The sequence below is a fragment of the Perissodus microlepis genome, chromosome 10, assembly GCF_051167445.1.
Source record: "Perissodus microlepis isolate ML-2025 ecotype Zambia chromosome 10, ASM5116744v1, whole genome shotgun sequence".
Classification (NCBI taxonomy): domain Eukaryota; kingdom Metazoa; phylum Chordata; class Actinopteri; order Cichliformes; family Cichlidae; genus Perissodus; species Perissodus microlepis.
Window position 1 is genome coordinate 22852889 of NC_140470.1, and position 15546 is coordinate 22868434.

Below are 15546 nucleotides of genomic sequence, written 5' to 3' on the forward strand. Positions count from 1 at the left end.
GGTTGATCTTGAAATCTGTAGTTGTTTAGAAACAACTGGCAAACAACTGTGGCTCTAAGAGACCTTGACAACTTATGTAAATCTACAAATCTCTTACTTATATGATCACTAATGTCTCTGAATTTCTCATTGTTCTGAGTATTGGTGAATCCAATGGGTGTTGTGTCAAACCTGCTGTACAGTCACTTCAGCCTGGGGGAAAACAAAAACAGTTAACAGATATCATTAAACGCCCAGATTCACCATGACACTAATGCCCACGACGAATGTGTGTAAACCTATGAGCACAACTGTAGCTACCACTTGTGGCGCACATGTGTAGCTACTATGACGATGAAGTGTAATTTTCGACAGAACTTAAACGCAGCACCCTGCTCGGGCAGACAGATGTCGTCAACTCTCCACCGTCAGATTCGCGGGAGGAGGGATCTAAATCTGAACTCCTGGATCTAAATGACGCTGACTACCGAAGTGGATATTTCCTTTACCAAAGATGTACAGAAATCAAGGCAGCAGGTCCAACAGACGTAACTTTCTGTCACACTTTGGCGGTGCCTGCTCTCTCTCAGACGCACAGTAACGAGGAGCTACTTGAGAGTGAAGTTTTTTCCCCCCTTTCTCTTCTCCTGGAGAAGAAGGAGTTCTCGGTCGGTCCGTTTGGAGTAAACTCCATCCATGCTCGGCTTGGCGAGGACAAGATCCACGGGGATTTGGTCATCCCGGGTCGACTAAGAGCAGCTAGGAGACGTGAAGTGAGAGTCAGACGGAGTAAAAAGTCCTACTGTGGATTTGAGCCGAAGTTATGAAAATGACCGGCGCTATGGAAACTTCCTTTAAGCAGGCTTTGAAGAAGCCGCCCTCGCTGCGGACGGCGGAGGTAAACAAAACCAGCGTTTCTTTAATTAGCATTGCCTCGCTAATGTTTGCTAAAATCAGACGTTTGCGGCTCTTGGTGTTTGGAGTTTGACTTGATTGAGCCAACAGTGGCTTGCTTGTGGTATAACGATCTAATTGAGACTTTTCAGTGAAGTCACATGCTCGTTAGTGGAAAGTGTACATGACTTAAATAACAGTCTGTAATATAGAAAGGGGGAAAATAGATATTTAGCTAGTTTTTAGATTAGCAGACTTTAGTGTCAGAGTTTCTGATGGTTCTGGAGTGGTTCATTGAGAGGTTGCCGGGGATTCAAGGCCGAGGTTGGGTAAACCCTTTTTTTTTTTTTTTTTATTTAAAATTTTTTTTTTCCACATCCTGTCTTACAAAACAAACCCTAACCTCGCAGCTTCCCATCAGATGGCTAAATCCATAAGCCTGGGAGTGAGTTTGTGCAAACCTCATCCCGATCGAGCTGCTGCTCCTTTCTCATCCCTCCTCTGCCTCCTCCCTGTGTGAAGCTATGGAAACACAGCTGGCTTGTCATTGCTTTAGTTACACTCTGCCCCCCACCCACCCACCCAAAATAACTCAGAGAGTTAGTTAATATTGTGTTTTTCTTCTTTTGGAAAGGCTCCTTTTTCAGGGGCGCCACCAAGGGGGGCCAAAGGGGGACACTGGTCACGCCCAGAATTTGCTGCCACCCCTGACAAGACAGTCCTATGTTGGTAATAATTTTAATAAAGGTGAGCGGAAGAGAGAGGAAGACACCCTATGTTAAGATGAAACATTAACTTGTTATTTAAAACCGACTATTATGAATTTCAAACTCTAATTTGGTTTTCATATGTAGCCATTTTCAGTGTTATCAACTTTAATTGCGGGAAATTAACTAGGCATATAATTCTTTTCTTTCTCTCTTTTTCTACATTTTTAAAGAATCTATATTAGACAACAGCATAATAAAACTGGAAATTCTGTTTTTGGTGTGCCCCCATACGGCCACCCCAATGAAAAAATTCTGGAGGCGCCCCTGCTCTTTTTTAAAGGCTCCAATTTCCTGTTTGCTTGTGGGGTGTATGGAAGGTAGAAAGCCTCTTTCACACCGTCATAGAGAGCTTTTGTGCAGACTTGAACAAACCAAAACAACCTTGTTTAGTCTATAAATATGACACAGTGATGGCAACGAAGTGGGTCTGTGATTATTTGTGTGTGATACTTACAAAGTAACTCTTTTTTGACTTTACTGATCATATTTGTACATGGGTGAGTTGCTGTGTGTTTATTTCTTACTTAATTACTTTTTGGTATAATTAAGAAGCTGTAAATTTTGAGAATACAGTTAGGTCCAAAATTTAGAGCCTTGTTTGCATTTCAAATCTTTGCTGGGCTGGATTTGGCCTGAGGGCATTATGTGTGACACTCCTGGTCTAAAACTCTCACAAGTAGCCATGGAGTAGTCTACAGCTGAACCAGTTGGTCATGATTAAGTGTACAGACTGACGCTAAAGGATGTAGGTAGTGTCATATCATCCATCCAACTATCTATCATCCATTTTCTTCAGCTTATCCGGTTTAGGGTCTGGATCCTTTTGCAGCTGCTGTAATGTGAAAGGGAATGGTACACCCTGGACAGGACGCCAGTCTATCACAGAGCTAACACAAAGAGACAGGCGATCATTCATGCTCTCGTTCGCATCTACGGAGAATTTCAAATCCTCCATTAATCTAACCCAGTGCATGTTTTTGGACTGTTGGAGGAAGCCAAAGTACCCGGAGAGAACATACAAAGTTCACACAGGAAGATCACAGCTGGTCGGTTGTTTCGAACCCAAGATCTTCTTGCTTTGAGGCAGAAAAAAAACCTTCCAAATAACAAACAGCCTAAAAACGGCCTCGCTATATTTGAGGTGAGACAGACGCAATAACCAGATTCAAGAAGTACACGAAATCTTCTCAAATCTGTGTCAGAATCCTCACACAATCTCAGGACCTTAACGCGTGTTTCGCTCCAGTGACAACAACCAAATCTTGAACTTAGCTGCTGGCTTGACTTCACTCTGTTGCAGATCAGCGTCAGATCTCTTCTTCTGCTTATGTTTTACCTATCTCATTGTGTTGTACTACATCACTAATAATAATGTTGAGTCGTTGTGTTTTTCTTTTTACATGAGTTGGGACATGTTCTTGGGTATGAAAGCGTGGTTTCCAGAGATCAGTTTCCCCCTGCGTACCTGAGGCTTAGTAGAGATGAACTTGAGATTAAAGAGGGGCTACGAGGCCTTGTGGGGATTTTTTTTGCAAACTTTTGATGAAAACTGAAAATGCAGTTTTTCAATGGGCAAAGTAGCATGTCCCTTCTTGTGTCAGCATGCCAGATTCAATGTTGTAGGAGTTCGGGGCAAGGAAAAGGTGGTACAACACAAGCAATTGAGCATGTAGCATGGTGGCTTAGCGGCCAGCATGGAGTATGTGTGAGAGAATAGAATAGACTAGGCCTTTGTTGTCATTGTACACGTACAACTAAATTGTAGGTGCTCCACATCAACTGTGCCGAAATAAAATACAAATGGTAAACAGCAAGAATAAATAGCAAACAGGACAGTTATATACAAAAGAAGAGAAATATATACAAAAATAAGAGAAAGAGACATATTGGAGAACAAACAACTAAGAAGTCTTTGTGCTTAAATCAGGTGAATTTTCACAATTGTACTTTACTGGAAACCTGTCATCTGAATTTTCTGGATGTGCTGTAGGTACGCCTGTCTCCTGTACAGATGTTTGGCTGAGTGTGAAATCTTTCCCACCGCACGTTTAATTCCTCCCCAACCCTCCCTAGTTTTGTGGGTCTTTTTACCTCCCTGCCTACCTTTCTCGTTGCCATCCAGACGCCCCGGTGGTAACGGACGACAAATCATGCCTGGGTGATTTACGGTGGTTTGGGCTTCTCCCAGTACACATCGGACATTTATGGGAATTCCAGTCATCGCAAAGCCACAGGCTCCCGAGGGAAAGGTGCAAGTAAAGGAGAGATGCTTGCTCTCTCAGCAAGCATGAACAGAGCGGAGGAGCATATCGGTGTGTGGTCGAAGCCTTGTTCTTGGAGTGCTTGCAGAGAAATGTTTCAAAAGAGGCCGTGTGTTTCAGCAGGAGCTACCGAAGACAGTGGTTTGCTCAGCGCTGACCCAGCTCAACAAATTAGGGTTAAGTAAAGGATAACACTGGGATGTTGATTTAAAAAATTGTTGCCCAGGTTAAAGGCCTCTATCCACGGGCCCTGGTACTGTCTAGTCAGCACAGAAATGTCAGCATTTGTCATTTTCCTCTCTTTAAAGGCCTTTGGCTCCCATTCATTCTTTAAAACTGGCCCCACAGCTGAGGGCAGCCTGGGCTAGATGATGTCCAACAGTGGAAATGGTACCAAGTGTTCTGATTTTCTTTATTTGATCAAAATGTCACTGCATCAGAGAGGCTCATGTAACTGTAAATTCAATTCAATTTATTTAGCGCAAAATCACAACAATTGCCTCAAGTTACTTTATATTGTAAAGACCCTACAATAATAGACAGACACCCCAATAATCAGCAAGCACTTGGTGACAGCGGGATGGAAAAACTCCCTTTAAATAGGAAGAAACCTCTGGCAGAACCAGGTTTAGGGAGGGGCAGTCATCTGCCGTTACCGTGGAAATGCAGAGTCGCATATACATGGTATAGTTAAAGTCATAGAACGAGCCAAATCTGCGTGAGGCTGACAAGAAATTGCATCCTAATTCCAGTTTCATATGGAATATACTTTGCTCTGCACGACACCTCAGTTGCATCTTTCTAGAAAGCGAAGTAAGACGGTAAAGCCGCTCTCTCTGATGCTGAGCCTTTAAGTGCTGTGATGTAAATGACAGAACACTTAAGGGGAATGACATTAAAAGAAAGCCTCCGCATGTGCTTTTGTGCAAAGTACACACACATTATTTAGTATCTGAAACTGCATGTGGACATATATAGTCTTCTTGCTTCCTGCTTGCTTTCATTGGTACTTTATTTTTCTCTTCGGTGTTGCTCGGGCATCGCGGCACAGCTGACAAAGTCTGCTCAAAATACGCTTCCGGTGACTTTCAGCGATAAAGACAGCAGGAGGTGAAGACACCCAAACACGCGTGACACCAGTAAATGTAAAACTGATATTCTCAGATATTTGCGGCGTCCAATTGGTTCAATGTAGTTTACAGCTAATTACCACTGAACATGGCTAGACATGTTGCTAGACAAGGCTGGCGTCTTCTAGCTGTACTGATATTGCAGTTTGAGCTATATCTTTAGGCTTCAGTAATTAACCCAGCCTGCTTTACTACAGGATATTTTATTACCCATAAAGTACCTCAGACTATGCACTTTTCTCCGGGGTTGCTGTTTTAACCGTAATTATTGCAAAATTAGGAAAGTACTCCAGTAAAACAAACCAAAGTAAAAACCAGTTTGACACATGCATCATTTTACAGAGAACTGTGTGGGTTGCATTTTGAAGTTTGATTCAGACATTTTTCATATTTAAGGGAGCATGGTGGCACGTGTTGGTTAACACTGTTGCCTAACAGCAAGAGGGTCCTGGGTTCAAATCCACCAACTGGCTGGTGGATCTGATGTGAGCATGACTGGTTGTCAGTCTTTTTTGTTAGCCCTGTGACAGACTGGCGTCCTGTCCCCATCTCTCACCCTATGGCAGTTGGGATAGGCTCAATACCCCCCACACCACCACCACCACCGCCCCCAGTAAGCCTCCTGAATTGGATGAGCAAAAGAAAATGGATGAATGGATTTGGTCGCTTTGCAGAATACAACTTCAGGGTTTCTGCCAGTGCATTGCAAAACCCTATTAGTAGAGATTGGTTTTTCTATAACAGTTAATCTGTTTCAACAAACCACCCTAAAAATTATATAAAAAATGTTATAAAGAACCAGTCAAATCTCATGACTTAATAGACCTGTACAGCTTGACTCCACTTATCTGCACTAATGACAATAGGCCTGGTCATTTATAATGTATGAGTAGAAGAATAGCCATGATTCTTTGCTCTACTGCTGTTCTACACATAAAGTGGGAATTGACCACCAGTCTCTCCTTTCACCTTCTTGTTCTTCCTCCTAAATCACATAATAACAGTCATTGTTAAACAGCGGCTGTGAAAACCTTTTTTTCCAGTTTTCAGTCAAGAACTGGAATCAAATCTCAGATCAGCAGCTTTTGAACACACTGACATTTTTGATGAGCCAAGCAATTCGTTGGATTTTTTTGCCAGTGTATGAAATATAGTCAGTGAGACATTATTCTGTCATCGTGGGGCAGCATCGAGGTGAATGAAGTGGATAGGAAGTGATGTTTTAGACGAGTGAATTAACCTTTCAAAGCCAAATTTTTGGATGCAGCGTTTTTGAAGGCGAACGCCGCAAACTGCCAGCTGAAGTGAGGTAAATGACACTGATTATATTGTTGCAGTTGCGTTTGTCAAGTTGCGGGATGTATTTGGCAGCATGTGGACGGTCACTTTTTTGAAGCGGAAGTGCTGGAAAAACGGGCAGCATAAGAATCAATTTGATATGAGCCAAGCTGTGTTGGCTGCACAGAGTTTTTCACGGTGTCTCCTAAAAGGAAGGTCTTGTGGGGTGTTTCCAGTATTCAGTGATTAGTACAAGAAGCAGTCCAAGGAAAGACAGCCAGTGAAGTCTTAACAGGGTCATGGGTGCCTAGTACTCACTGATTGTGGCATAAATTGCTGAAAACCTTAATGCTGGCTAAGATCTGTAGTGTGACTTAATAGTAACTCACATGGACTCGTAGCTGGCTGTGCATCAGAGTTGGACTGTGGTGAAGTGAAAGAAAGTGGCCTGCTCTGATGAATCAGCTTTTCTCTTCCTTCACCAGGCGCACGTCTACTGTTCACCTGGAGAAAAGATGAGTCCATGCACTATGGAAAGAAAGCTCTTCTCATTCTGCTGAGAAAAGTTGGCCCTGCCATTTTGACGTGTACTAAACACTGGTGCAGACTCCCTTCAACCCCTTTCCAACAGGATAGTGCATCATTCTGCAAAGTTTTAATGAATGTGACAAAGTCTGAGGAGGAGACTTAAAGAACCTATAGCTCGTGTCCTCCCGCCTGATAGCACAGGCTGTCTTTAGAGGTCTTTGCTTTGTCGGAACTGCTTTGGTGGAAGAGGGGCGACCTACATGGTGTAATGCAGGTGGTTTCCATATTAAAACTGCCTATTGTACATTGCTGGCCCACTTAGCATGAGAAATGGGTATATTTTCTTAATTTTCTGCAAAGCTTTCAAACATAAATACACCTCAGAAAATTTCTCAGCATTTACTATTGGTTTCTAAACCACAGGTTGGCCTGTGGTTTAGACATCTGTTGAAGAGAAACTGAATTTGTGAGACTTCCTTTCACAGTGTCAGACTGACTATTATGGCAGTTATAAACTGGCGTGCTAGGCAAACACTAGATCAGTAACGCAAAGGGAGAAAATAAGTGGGAGAGTGGAAAACTCAAAAGATTAGAACAGGGTAAAGAGATGGAAGGTGGGGGAACAGTCAGATGAGTCATAAAAAAGAGTTGCAGCACAATAGATACACGACAACAGAAGGGAAACTGAGGAAGTTTTTATGATACAGAAAGCGGGAGAGAGAGCCAGAGAGATGCGCTCGTTGATAAGAACGTTTTTATGAGGTATAGATGGGTTATTGAAGAGGTGACACAGAAGGCAGGAAGGGGAAAGTAAGAGACAAAGTTACTGGAAGGTTATACAAGAAGGTCCTTCACAGAGGTGGGAGGGGAAGATATGGGTTTTTTTACATTGAGAAAGTCAGGTAGGTAATGTTAGACAGATATGTGTGGATGCATAAAGAAAACCTCAGATGAAGTTTTTGTGTAATTTTTTGACGTGAACTTTCACGCCAGAATAGGGAGAAAACATCTCACAATGATAAATGTTCATAGAGGATATAAAATAGTGCTGTCTGAATGCAGAAGATATGGCACAAAAGTTCCTATTTAGAAGATTTTACTTGAACCTTTTTATCCACAGTAATGTGCACATCAAATTAAATTAGATCTTGCTTACGTGTCGGTGTGTTGCTTCAGGTACTGGTGAGAAAATGCAATTTGACGCAAGTCCACTTTGAATTGCCCAATAACTGTTTGTTGTCAGATGACAATAAAAGGTTCATCCTAGCTTATCTGTTGCTGCAACAACAGATGAGCTAGGATGATCCCTTTGCTGAAGCACCATGTGTTCAATGCGGTGTTTGCATTTAAATGAGAAGGAGTGAGGTGTGTAAGGTGTCCATGAAAAACCTGTTGATTCACTGGTCAACTGGGGTATATAAACGTAGCACTAAAAGTACAAAATTTTGTATTTGGTCTTTATATCATTGTTATAACAATTCCTCTTGGCAAAAACTCTTATACCGCTGAAAAGCTTGTTTATTTCTCCCTAACTGGTGCCACATTTGTAAGGAAAATACTTTTATTTATTGGTTTTACCAACTGTAACAGCCTGGCACCTCTTCCTCGTGCTGGTCACCAGCTTGGTCACACATTGTGGGATGGCATCTCACTCTTCAACCAGCATTTGTCACAAGTCAACCAGTGTGGTTGTGATGGTCACAGAAAAAGCAGACAATAGTTAAAATTGTTTAGATAGCAAGCATCTTTGTTGCACTACTGTTACCCTTTCTAGTTTTTTAAAGATTAACAATGATTTTGTCTTCATGCTGGATGTTGTCTTTTGTCTTTGAGTGTCTCTGTGAGCAAAGCTGCACCTACACAGGGCAGCGATCCGTCCGTCCCGCACAGCTGGCATCTTCGTGGGTGGATGCTGGCTGGTTGCAGCTGCCGGGCCTATTGAATTTTCTGGCAGAAACCTTTCATCAGTGTTTAATCAACGTATTTTAACAGGACACTAAATGTGGAAAGGAACCGACTGGCATTTGTGTAACACTTTCGTGGGAGGAAGCTGAGGAAGTACCTGGAGGAAACCCTTGCAGGCAAAGAGGAGAACATGCAGTCTCCACACAGAAAGGCCTGACCCAGAGTTTGAACCAGGAACCTTCTTGCTGTGAGGCTGCCCCATTATGTAACCTGAATTCAAGCCCCTTGAGGCAAGTGTTGTTGTGATTTGGCGCTACAGAAATAAAATAAAAATGAACTGTTTTGACACACAGACCCGAGAGGCCACCCTGCTCCTTTAGATTAATTTAACCGTGGTTTGACTTGGGTAATCATTGGGTTTCATTTCCTTACACCTAAGCAATCCCCTAATGACCACGAGCCTGTCGAACCAGGTTTCTAAAGTTCCACTTGTGGCTCTTGATTCTTTATTAAGGTTCTTTAAGGTGACAGTCATGAATGACTTGAATATACAGTCTCATGTCATATCAGCGACTATACTTGCAACATCGTCACATTTCGTCAGTCTCTGCCCCAAAGCGTCAGACGACGAGGGTCTTTTCATCCAGCCTGATGTAAACACAGCGCAACTTAACTCGCATCTGCAGGGGATACTCCCACATACCTGCAACGACATCAACAAACCCGACTGTGCCAAAAGAACCGCCGAGACAACAGGAAATCTGAAATTAAACGGGCACAGAGCAGTCTGTGTATGAGTGGCGAAGCTGTGCGTGTCTGTGTGTTTAACTGGGTGAATAAACACAGCCTTCCCCTGACCCGGGACACTGAAAGCTCTCCTTGTGGATCCAATAAAGGCCCCTCCTAACTGAGCTTAAGGGCCTGTGGACTGGGAGGGAGGCAGGCAGATGCTGAAAAACTGGTAGTGACTCAAGGTTTAGTGAGTGAGTTTTTCTCCTCTATGTAGTTTGTGGTTGTTGGTTTCAGTTTAGCCTTATATATATGCTACTGCAGGCGGGTAAAGCCTGAGAAATGGCACCAGGGTAAAGTTAGCGCTTTGAAAAAAAAAATGCAGAGTAGTGTAATAATGAAAGCAATTTATGACACTGTTTCATCTAAATAGGCATATGATGAAATACTAGAACAACACAGAATTTTCAAAGGTTTTTCACTGAGTTTCATAAGGCTACATTAGTTGCAATCCCCCCACCCCCATTGATAAAAATACTAATTGTTACATAAATGTATCTGAAATGCTGCTTTCACTCTTTTCTGGTCAGCTGTGTTTACTCATTTAATCCTTCTAAGAAACTAATCTAACCATAGTCTGTGTTTACTGCCTTAATCACTCTGTAATCCCACGTTTCACTTTACACATTCATTATAAGCTCGTGTTGAAACAGAACCACTTGTAATGCTAAGTCCCTAATAGCTTGTCTGTTTAAAGCCTGTTTTGAAGTCCCTCATTCGCACAGCAGTCGACAACAACAGCAGGGCTTTGTCCCGCTGGGTATTGTTTGAATGTAAACACGTCAGCTTTTCCTGTGGGTGCCACCAACCATACCAACCATACCAACCACACCGCCCACAAGCCCAAGGTTCCCAGCATATGCGAATGCAATGCATAGCGCAAACGGTATAGCACGTCACTGCTGCTGTGCGTGTGTGTGTGTCTGTGTGTGCGCGTAAGCGGTGGGAAGCGTAACTACATTCCACACAGGACAGCAGCAGGCGTGAACAGGCAGATATCGTCAGCTCTGTGCTGTTGGGTTTGTAGGGAATGCAAATCAAGGCTACATAGGGAGTCATATTGCATTGTTTAGCTGACGGGGTTACCTTGACATGCTCAGCATGCATGAGTTGATCATTTGCTGTGTTGCTCTGCCAAAAGCTGGTGTGCAATGCCCAATTGCAAAATGATTATTACTAAACTTGGTAGATATTAAAAAAAACGGTGGGGCATGGGGTTAAGGGCTTAAATTCTTAAATATAAAATATCCCCGGGATGACACTTTGTCCTGGAATGCACTTTGCTTGTTAATGCTATGTTAGCCATCTTGTTGGTGCAGTTATTGAGAGTGACCTGCCACTAATGCGTGACAGCTTTATTTGTGATAATGAGCAGTAAGGAGATGCTCCTGTGACCATAGGGTGACCACGTACTAAAGCAGGAAGTAGCTATGCCTTAAGGAATGACAAAAAGAAAAGTAGATTCATAAAACTTGTGCATCTGCTTAATATTTTCACTATCAACATTTGTTTACTTATGCCTGTCAATGATCTGTAATAGAGATGCATTGATTTTTCTCCTTTGTAAACATTAGGCTACTTTCTGGATAATTTAGACTTTTAAATGACTCACGTTTATTTCCAGTTAACCAACTAATTTTAGCATGAAGGGTGTGGTACTCGGAGGTACCAGAAATCTGTCAGACTTGGCGCTTTACTGTTTTGGTTCTCTTTCTCTGAGCAAAAGCAGGCCAAGAAGCAGCCTGTGTAGGAACCTGTTGCCGCAGTACTCTTATTAAAGCAGTTTTATGAGCTTGCAAAACTGGCCTGGAATGTGTGTTAGAAAAGGAAATCAGCAGAGACTTACAGCTGTATGTTTGCGTACGAGTCTGCCTTACTGATCATGCCCGGTCAGGATCTGGGTCACGATTTGAGTGTTTCTTTGCAGTGTAATGATTTGTGGCAAAGTTAAATTGTTCTACCCTGAAGTATTTTCTTTACTTGACAGACTTTGTATCTTAGGTCTGTTGGCAGCATGTGGCTGTTTTCCTTGACAATAAAACAATCCAATAAAATTCAGTTTACAGGCGTACCAATCAGAATATCATAGCAAAGCAATTCTCCCTGCATCCCTGTAGTGCTGTAGGTGCCAGTACTGCAAATAACAATAACTTTCTTTTGGAATTCACCTTCAGATTGTTTTCTCAATCAACTGTATTTCATCTTTGAATATGGCCATGACTTAAACTGTACTAAATTTCATCCATCCAACCATCCTACATGTCCTGGACCTGACCTGGGACCTCCTCCCAGTGGGACATGCTCAAAACACCTCACTTGGGAGATGTCCAGAAGGCATCCTAGTTGGATGCCCAAACCACCTCAACTAGCTTTTTTAAATCTGGAGGAGTAGCATCTCTACACTTAACCCATCCGAAATGATCAAGCTCCTCTCCTGCCTCTAAGAGAGAAGCCAGATGCCCTTTGGAGGAAACTCATTTCTGCCACTTGTGTGTGTCTGGCATCTCGTTCTTTACTTCACTACCCAGAGCCTGTGGCCACAGGTGAGGGTAGGAATGTAGATCACTCGGTGAAGCGACGGCTTTCCCTTTAGACTGGCACAGCATCTGGATCACTGAAGATGCCACGCCAATCATTTTGTCAATCTTTCTTTCCATTCTGCCCTCAATCATGGACAAGACCCTGAGATACTTCCATCTTCCTATTGCTAATTTTCCTATTTCCCCGACTGCTGCCTGATCCATAAAACACCAAATCCCTATGACCCATCCCGTGAGAGGTGGATCCACAGGTGGTCGGGCCCGTGTAATTCTTTTGGGCTGCACCCTACCCTGAGTAGTGTAGCCATGTCCCTTGATTATTATTTATGTACTGATCTATTCCATCATAGGAGTTTTTATACATTTCTCTTGGTCTGACCATCCACCTAGAACCAATTTGAGTTGGGGGCACTCTACCAGGGGCAAACAACATAACTCCTGGGATGATGGGGGCACATAAACCCCTCCCCATCAACACCACAATAATGTAATGATTCATGGAGGGTCACTCCTTTTTATGGAAACTGTTTCTCGTCGCAGCAATTACTTTATGTTCTTCTTCTTCTATTTTTAGTTTGGGGAATCCCAGCCAGGTTTTTGCAGTGAAAATGCCAAATGTGAGCTTAAAACTGGAATGAGGCTGGACAGAACACCAGTGTACACAAATACCCTTCTGGCAGTTCTGCCAACAGAGAGCCGGCTGATGTCAGCAGCCCTCCTTTCTGTAGGCTGACTGCGCCTGGCATGCAGGAAACCCTGTAGACTATATTTTGTAAAGCCTGACATTATACTCTGCAAAAATGATCCTTTCTCCTCCCGGTACAAAGAGGCATTAAGGCTTAAAGAACTGGCAGAATCTGGCTGAGATTTCCCATTTATGTCAAATCAACTTTGACTTACTGGACATTTAAAACTCCCTCTCCTCTGTCAGCTCAAAGTTTCCTGACATCCGTTATGCTTCTCTGCATAAAGATCGAATGCATTTGCTTTAAGTAGAGAAGGCGAGGCCTCTAATGAGATGGAGAATTTTTGTTGCAGTGCTTATTTTGTTTTTTCCTATTGATTTAATTATTTATTTTTTACATATCTTTGGTTTATTTCCGAAAATATATCTTATGGATAAACGGCTAGGCAAATGTTTTGCGTTTTTATTGGTCTTCCAAATCTAGTGAACTAAATCTTAAGATTCCCCGTCACCAGCTCTCTAGGGGCAAGGGGAATAAAATTTATGACCGAGTGGAAACAGGTGAAGGCTAAAGCATGGTCTTTTAATGAATGACAGTTTTCACCATAACAAAAATTGCAGAACTAAGCACCACGCGAAGCCAAGAAATAAACAAGAGTCCTAACTTTTGATGTCAGTGGGAGTATCATAGCTGCGGTCCACGAGGTAGAGCGGATTGCCAGTGGTTAGATCCCCACGTCCAAGAATCCTTGGGAAAGATGCTGAATTGAGTTACCCCTGATGGATCCACTGGAGTGTGAGTGTGTGTGTGACTTAAAAAACAAAACAAAAATGTGTGTTTGTAAATGAGTGAATGAGGCTTGTAGTAAAAAAGTGCTGTTAGAGTTCAAATATAAGTACCAGTTCATGATTACAGGTTAGTAATTTAAAGAAAAAAGCACATAATTCTCTTAAAACGTACTATTTCTGAATAAAAATAAAGCGACCCACACACATGTGGGAAGTGGAAGAGAAATTAAGCAACTAACAGCGTGTGTACTTAAAGCCACAAAATGTTAACGTACTAGTAGAGTACAACAGTCACATTTCAATGTTTCAAGCCAACACTGACAAGGTTTATGGTACTGAGAGGCATGACGGCAGACTGTTCAGTCAAAATCAGCTGACCGACTTCTTTGCTGCCCATTTAAGCGTGTGGTGTGATGGATGATGCCGCTCGTTTGGAGCAGGGACTAGAGCACCAGTCCGTCCACCAGGCATCACCAACAACACGAGGAAAACAAGCTGCAGTAATTCTGACCGATGTGGAGAGCAGACGAGGAATTTCATTTGCTGAAATGCTTTGGGTAATCGTCAGCAGCCATCTCTTGATATGCTAGCTTTCCGTTAGCTTTTTAAAATTGATCTTAATACAAAAATGGCTCCTGCCAGATGGAAATGCCAATCTTTGCCAGGGTATCCACTGGCTGCACTGGAAGCCCTTGAAAACGTGGATCTTGCCCCCAGAGGCAAAGTCATGGACTGGTGGATGGGTTCCCAGACTGACTCAGAGTATGCACTTTAATCAGCCTTTTTGCGGGACCAGAACACGCAGCTTTGATGCTTGCGGTGTTGGGCCGCTTGAATATGGAGCCGCAGATGGCTAGAAGATGCAGACATCGTCCCCCATATCACAGCGGTCTCTGGACGCGTACAGCCACAAATTTTAAAACACCACTCCAGCGTTATTAAAACAGGCTCCCTGCAGTTATTAACACATCACAACACAAATCTAATTATTGATCTGCCCACTTTAGTCATCTGTACTTTGCAGCACTGCCTGAATCTACATCACTCTCTCCCAGACAACACTGAGAGATCAGTTTCAATCGGACACAATTCATAAAGGACTCTGAGGGAAACAAATGGCTATTTCCAGCCCATGTTTGTCACCCAGTAAACAATGGGTGACAAAAACGCAAAGTAGTAAATGTCACAGCTTGTTGCATTTTTGACCTCTTTTTGTCTTTTTTTTTTTTTTTTGTAATGTTTGCTCCCACAGCAATAAAACATGTTCCCCTTGTGTGGTGGACTCTGTAAAGCACACCCATTTTGCTGGTTTCAAGCACCCTGCCCTGTAAATTCCTCGGAGATTGGCTGTAGTCAACAGCAGAAGCATTCCTTGCAGTAGCCAGGCAGTGCAGATACACGAGGGAATTAAAAGTGTATCTGCGGCTTTTGTTTTGCCCGCGAACACAAAATAGCCGATCCAAGGTTAGTGCACACATTATCTCTAGAGGTCTGAGCTGTTGACAGTGAGCTATGCAGTCTGCTGAGATGAGTCAGGGCTTTTTGAAGACTGAAGATTAGAAATGCAATCTCACGAAGTGATTTACAGCCACGAACAATTCAGATCTACTAAATAAAACTCCAGTAGCTCCCGGACGAACTATTTTCAGATTTGCGTCAGTACACTGTGTGCAGCCATTGAGTCTCTTCACCGTTTCATGAGGCATGAAGAATATAGAGTAACCAAATATCTGTTACTTAGGTGACGCAAAGTAATAAAAAAAAAAAAAGTAGCCATCTTTTTTTCTTGCATGGTCGTGGTATAATGCTAAAATTCCTAGAAACTGAATCATGTGTGAGTAACGAGTCAGTGGGACAGAAATGCTTTCACTTAGTTTGAGTCCTTTTTTTTCCCCCCCTCAGGGTTTTTTTTTTTTCATTTTATTTTTTTAGAGTCACTTTATGGTTCTTGGCGGAGTGTTCAGGCAGAATGTTGTACAAGGAGGCACACCTGCTCCA

General features: G+C 42.7%; 1 protein-coding gene across 2 annotated transcripts in view; it reads left to right on the plus strand.

Moving 5' to 3' along the window:
- The first annotated feature begins 411 nt into the window (after nt 1–411).
- The window catches only part of rapgef6 (Rap guanine nucleotide exchange factor (GEF) 6), a 132494-nt gene continuing 117359 nt past the window's right edge, over nt 412–15546 (plus strand). For both annotated transcript variants that reach the window (XM_084940725.1, XM_084940726.1), the window contains exon 1: nt 412–877. In XM_084940725.1, the coding sequence (XP_084796851.1) occupies nt 803–877 (75 nt within the window). In that variant the 5' untranslated portion in view covers nt 412–802. The remainder of the gene's footprint in view (nt 878–15546) is intronic.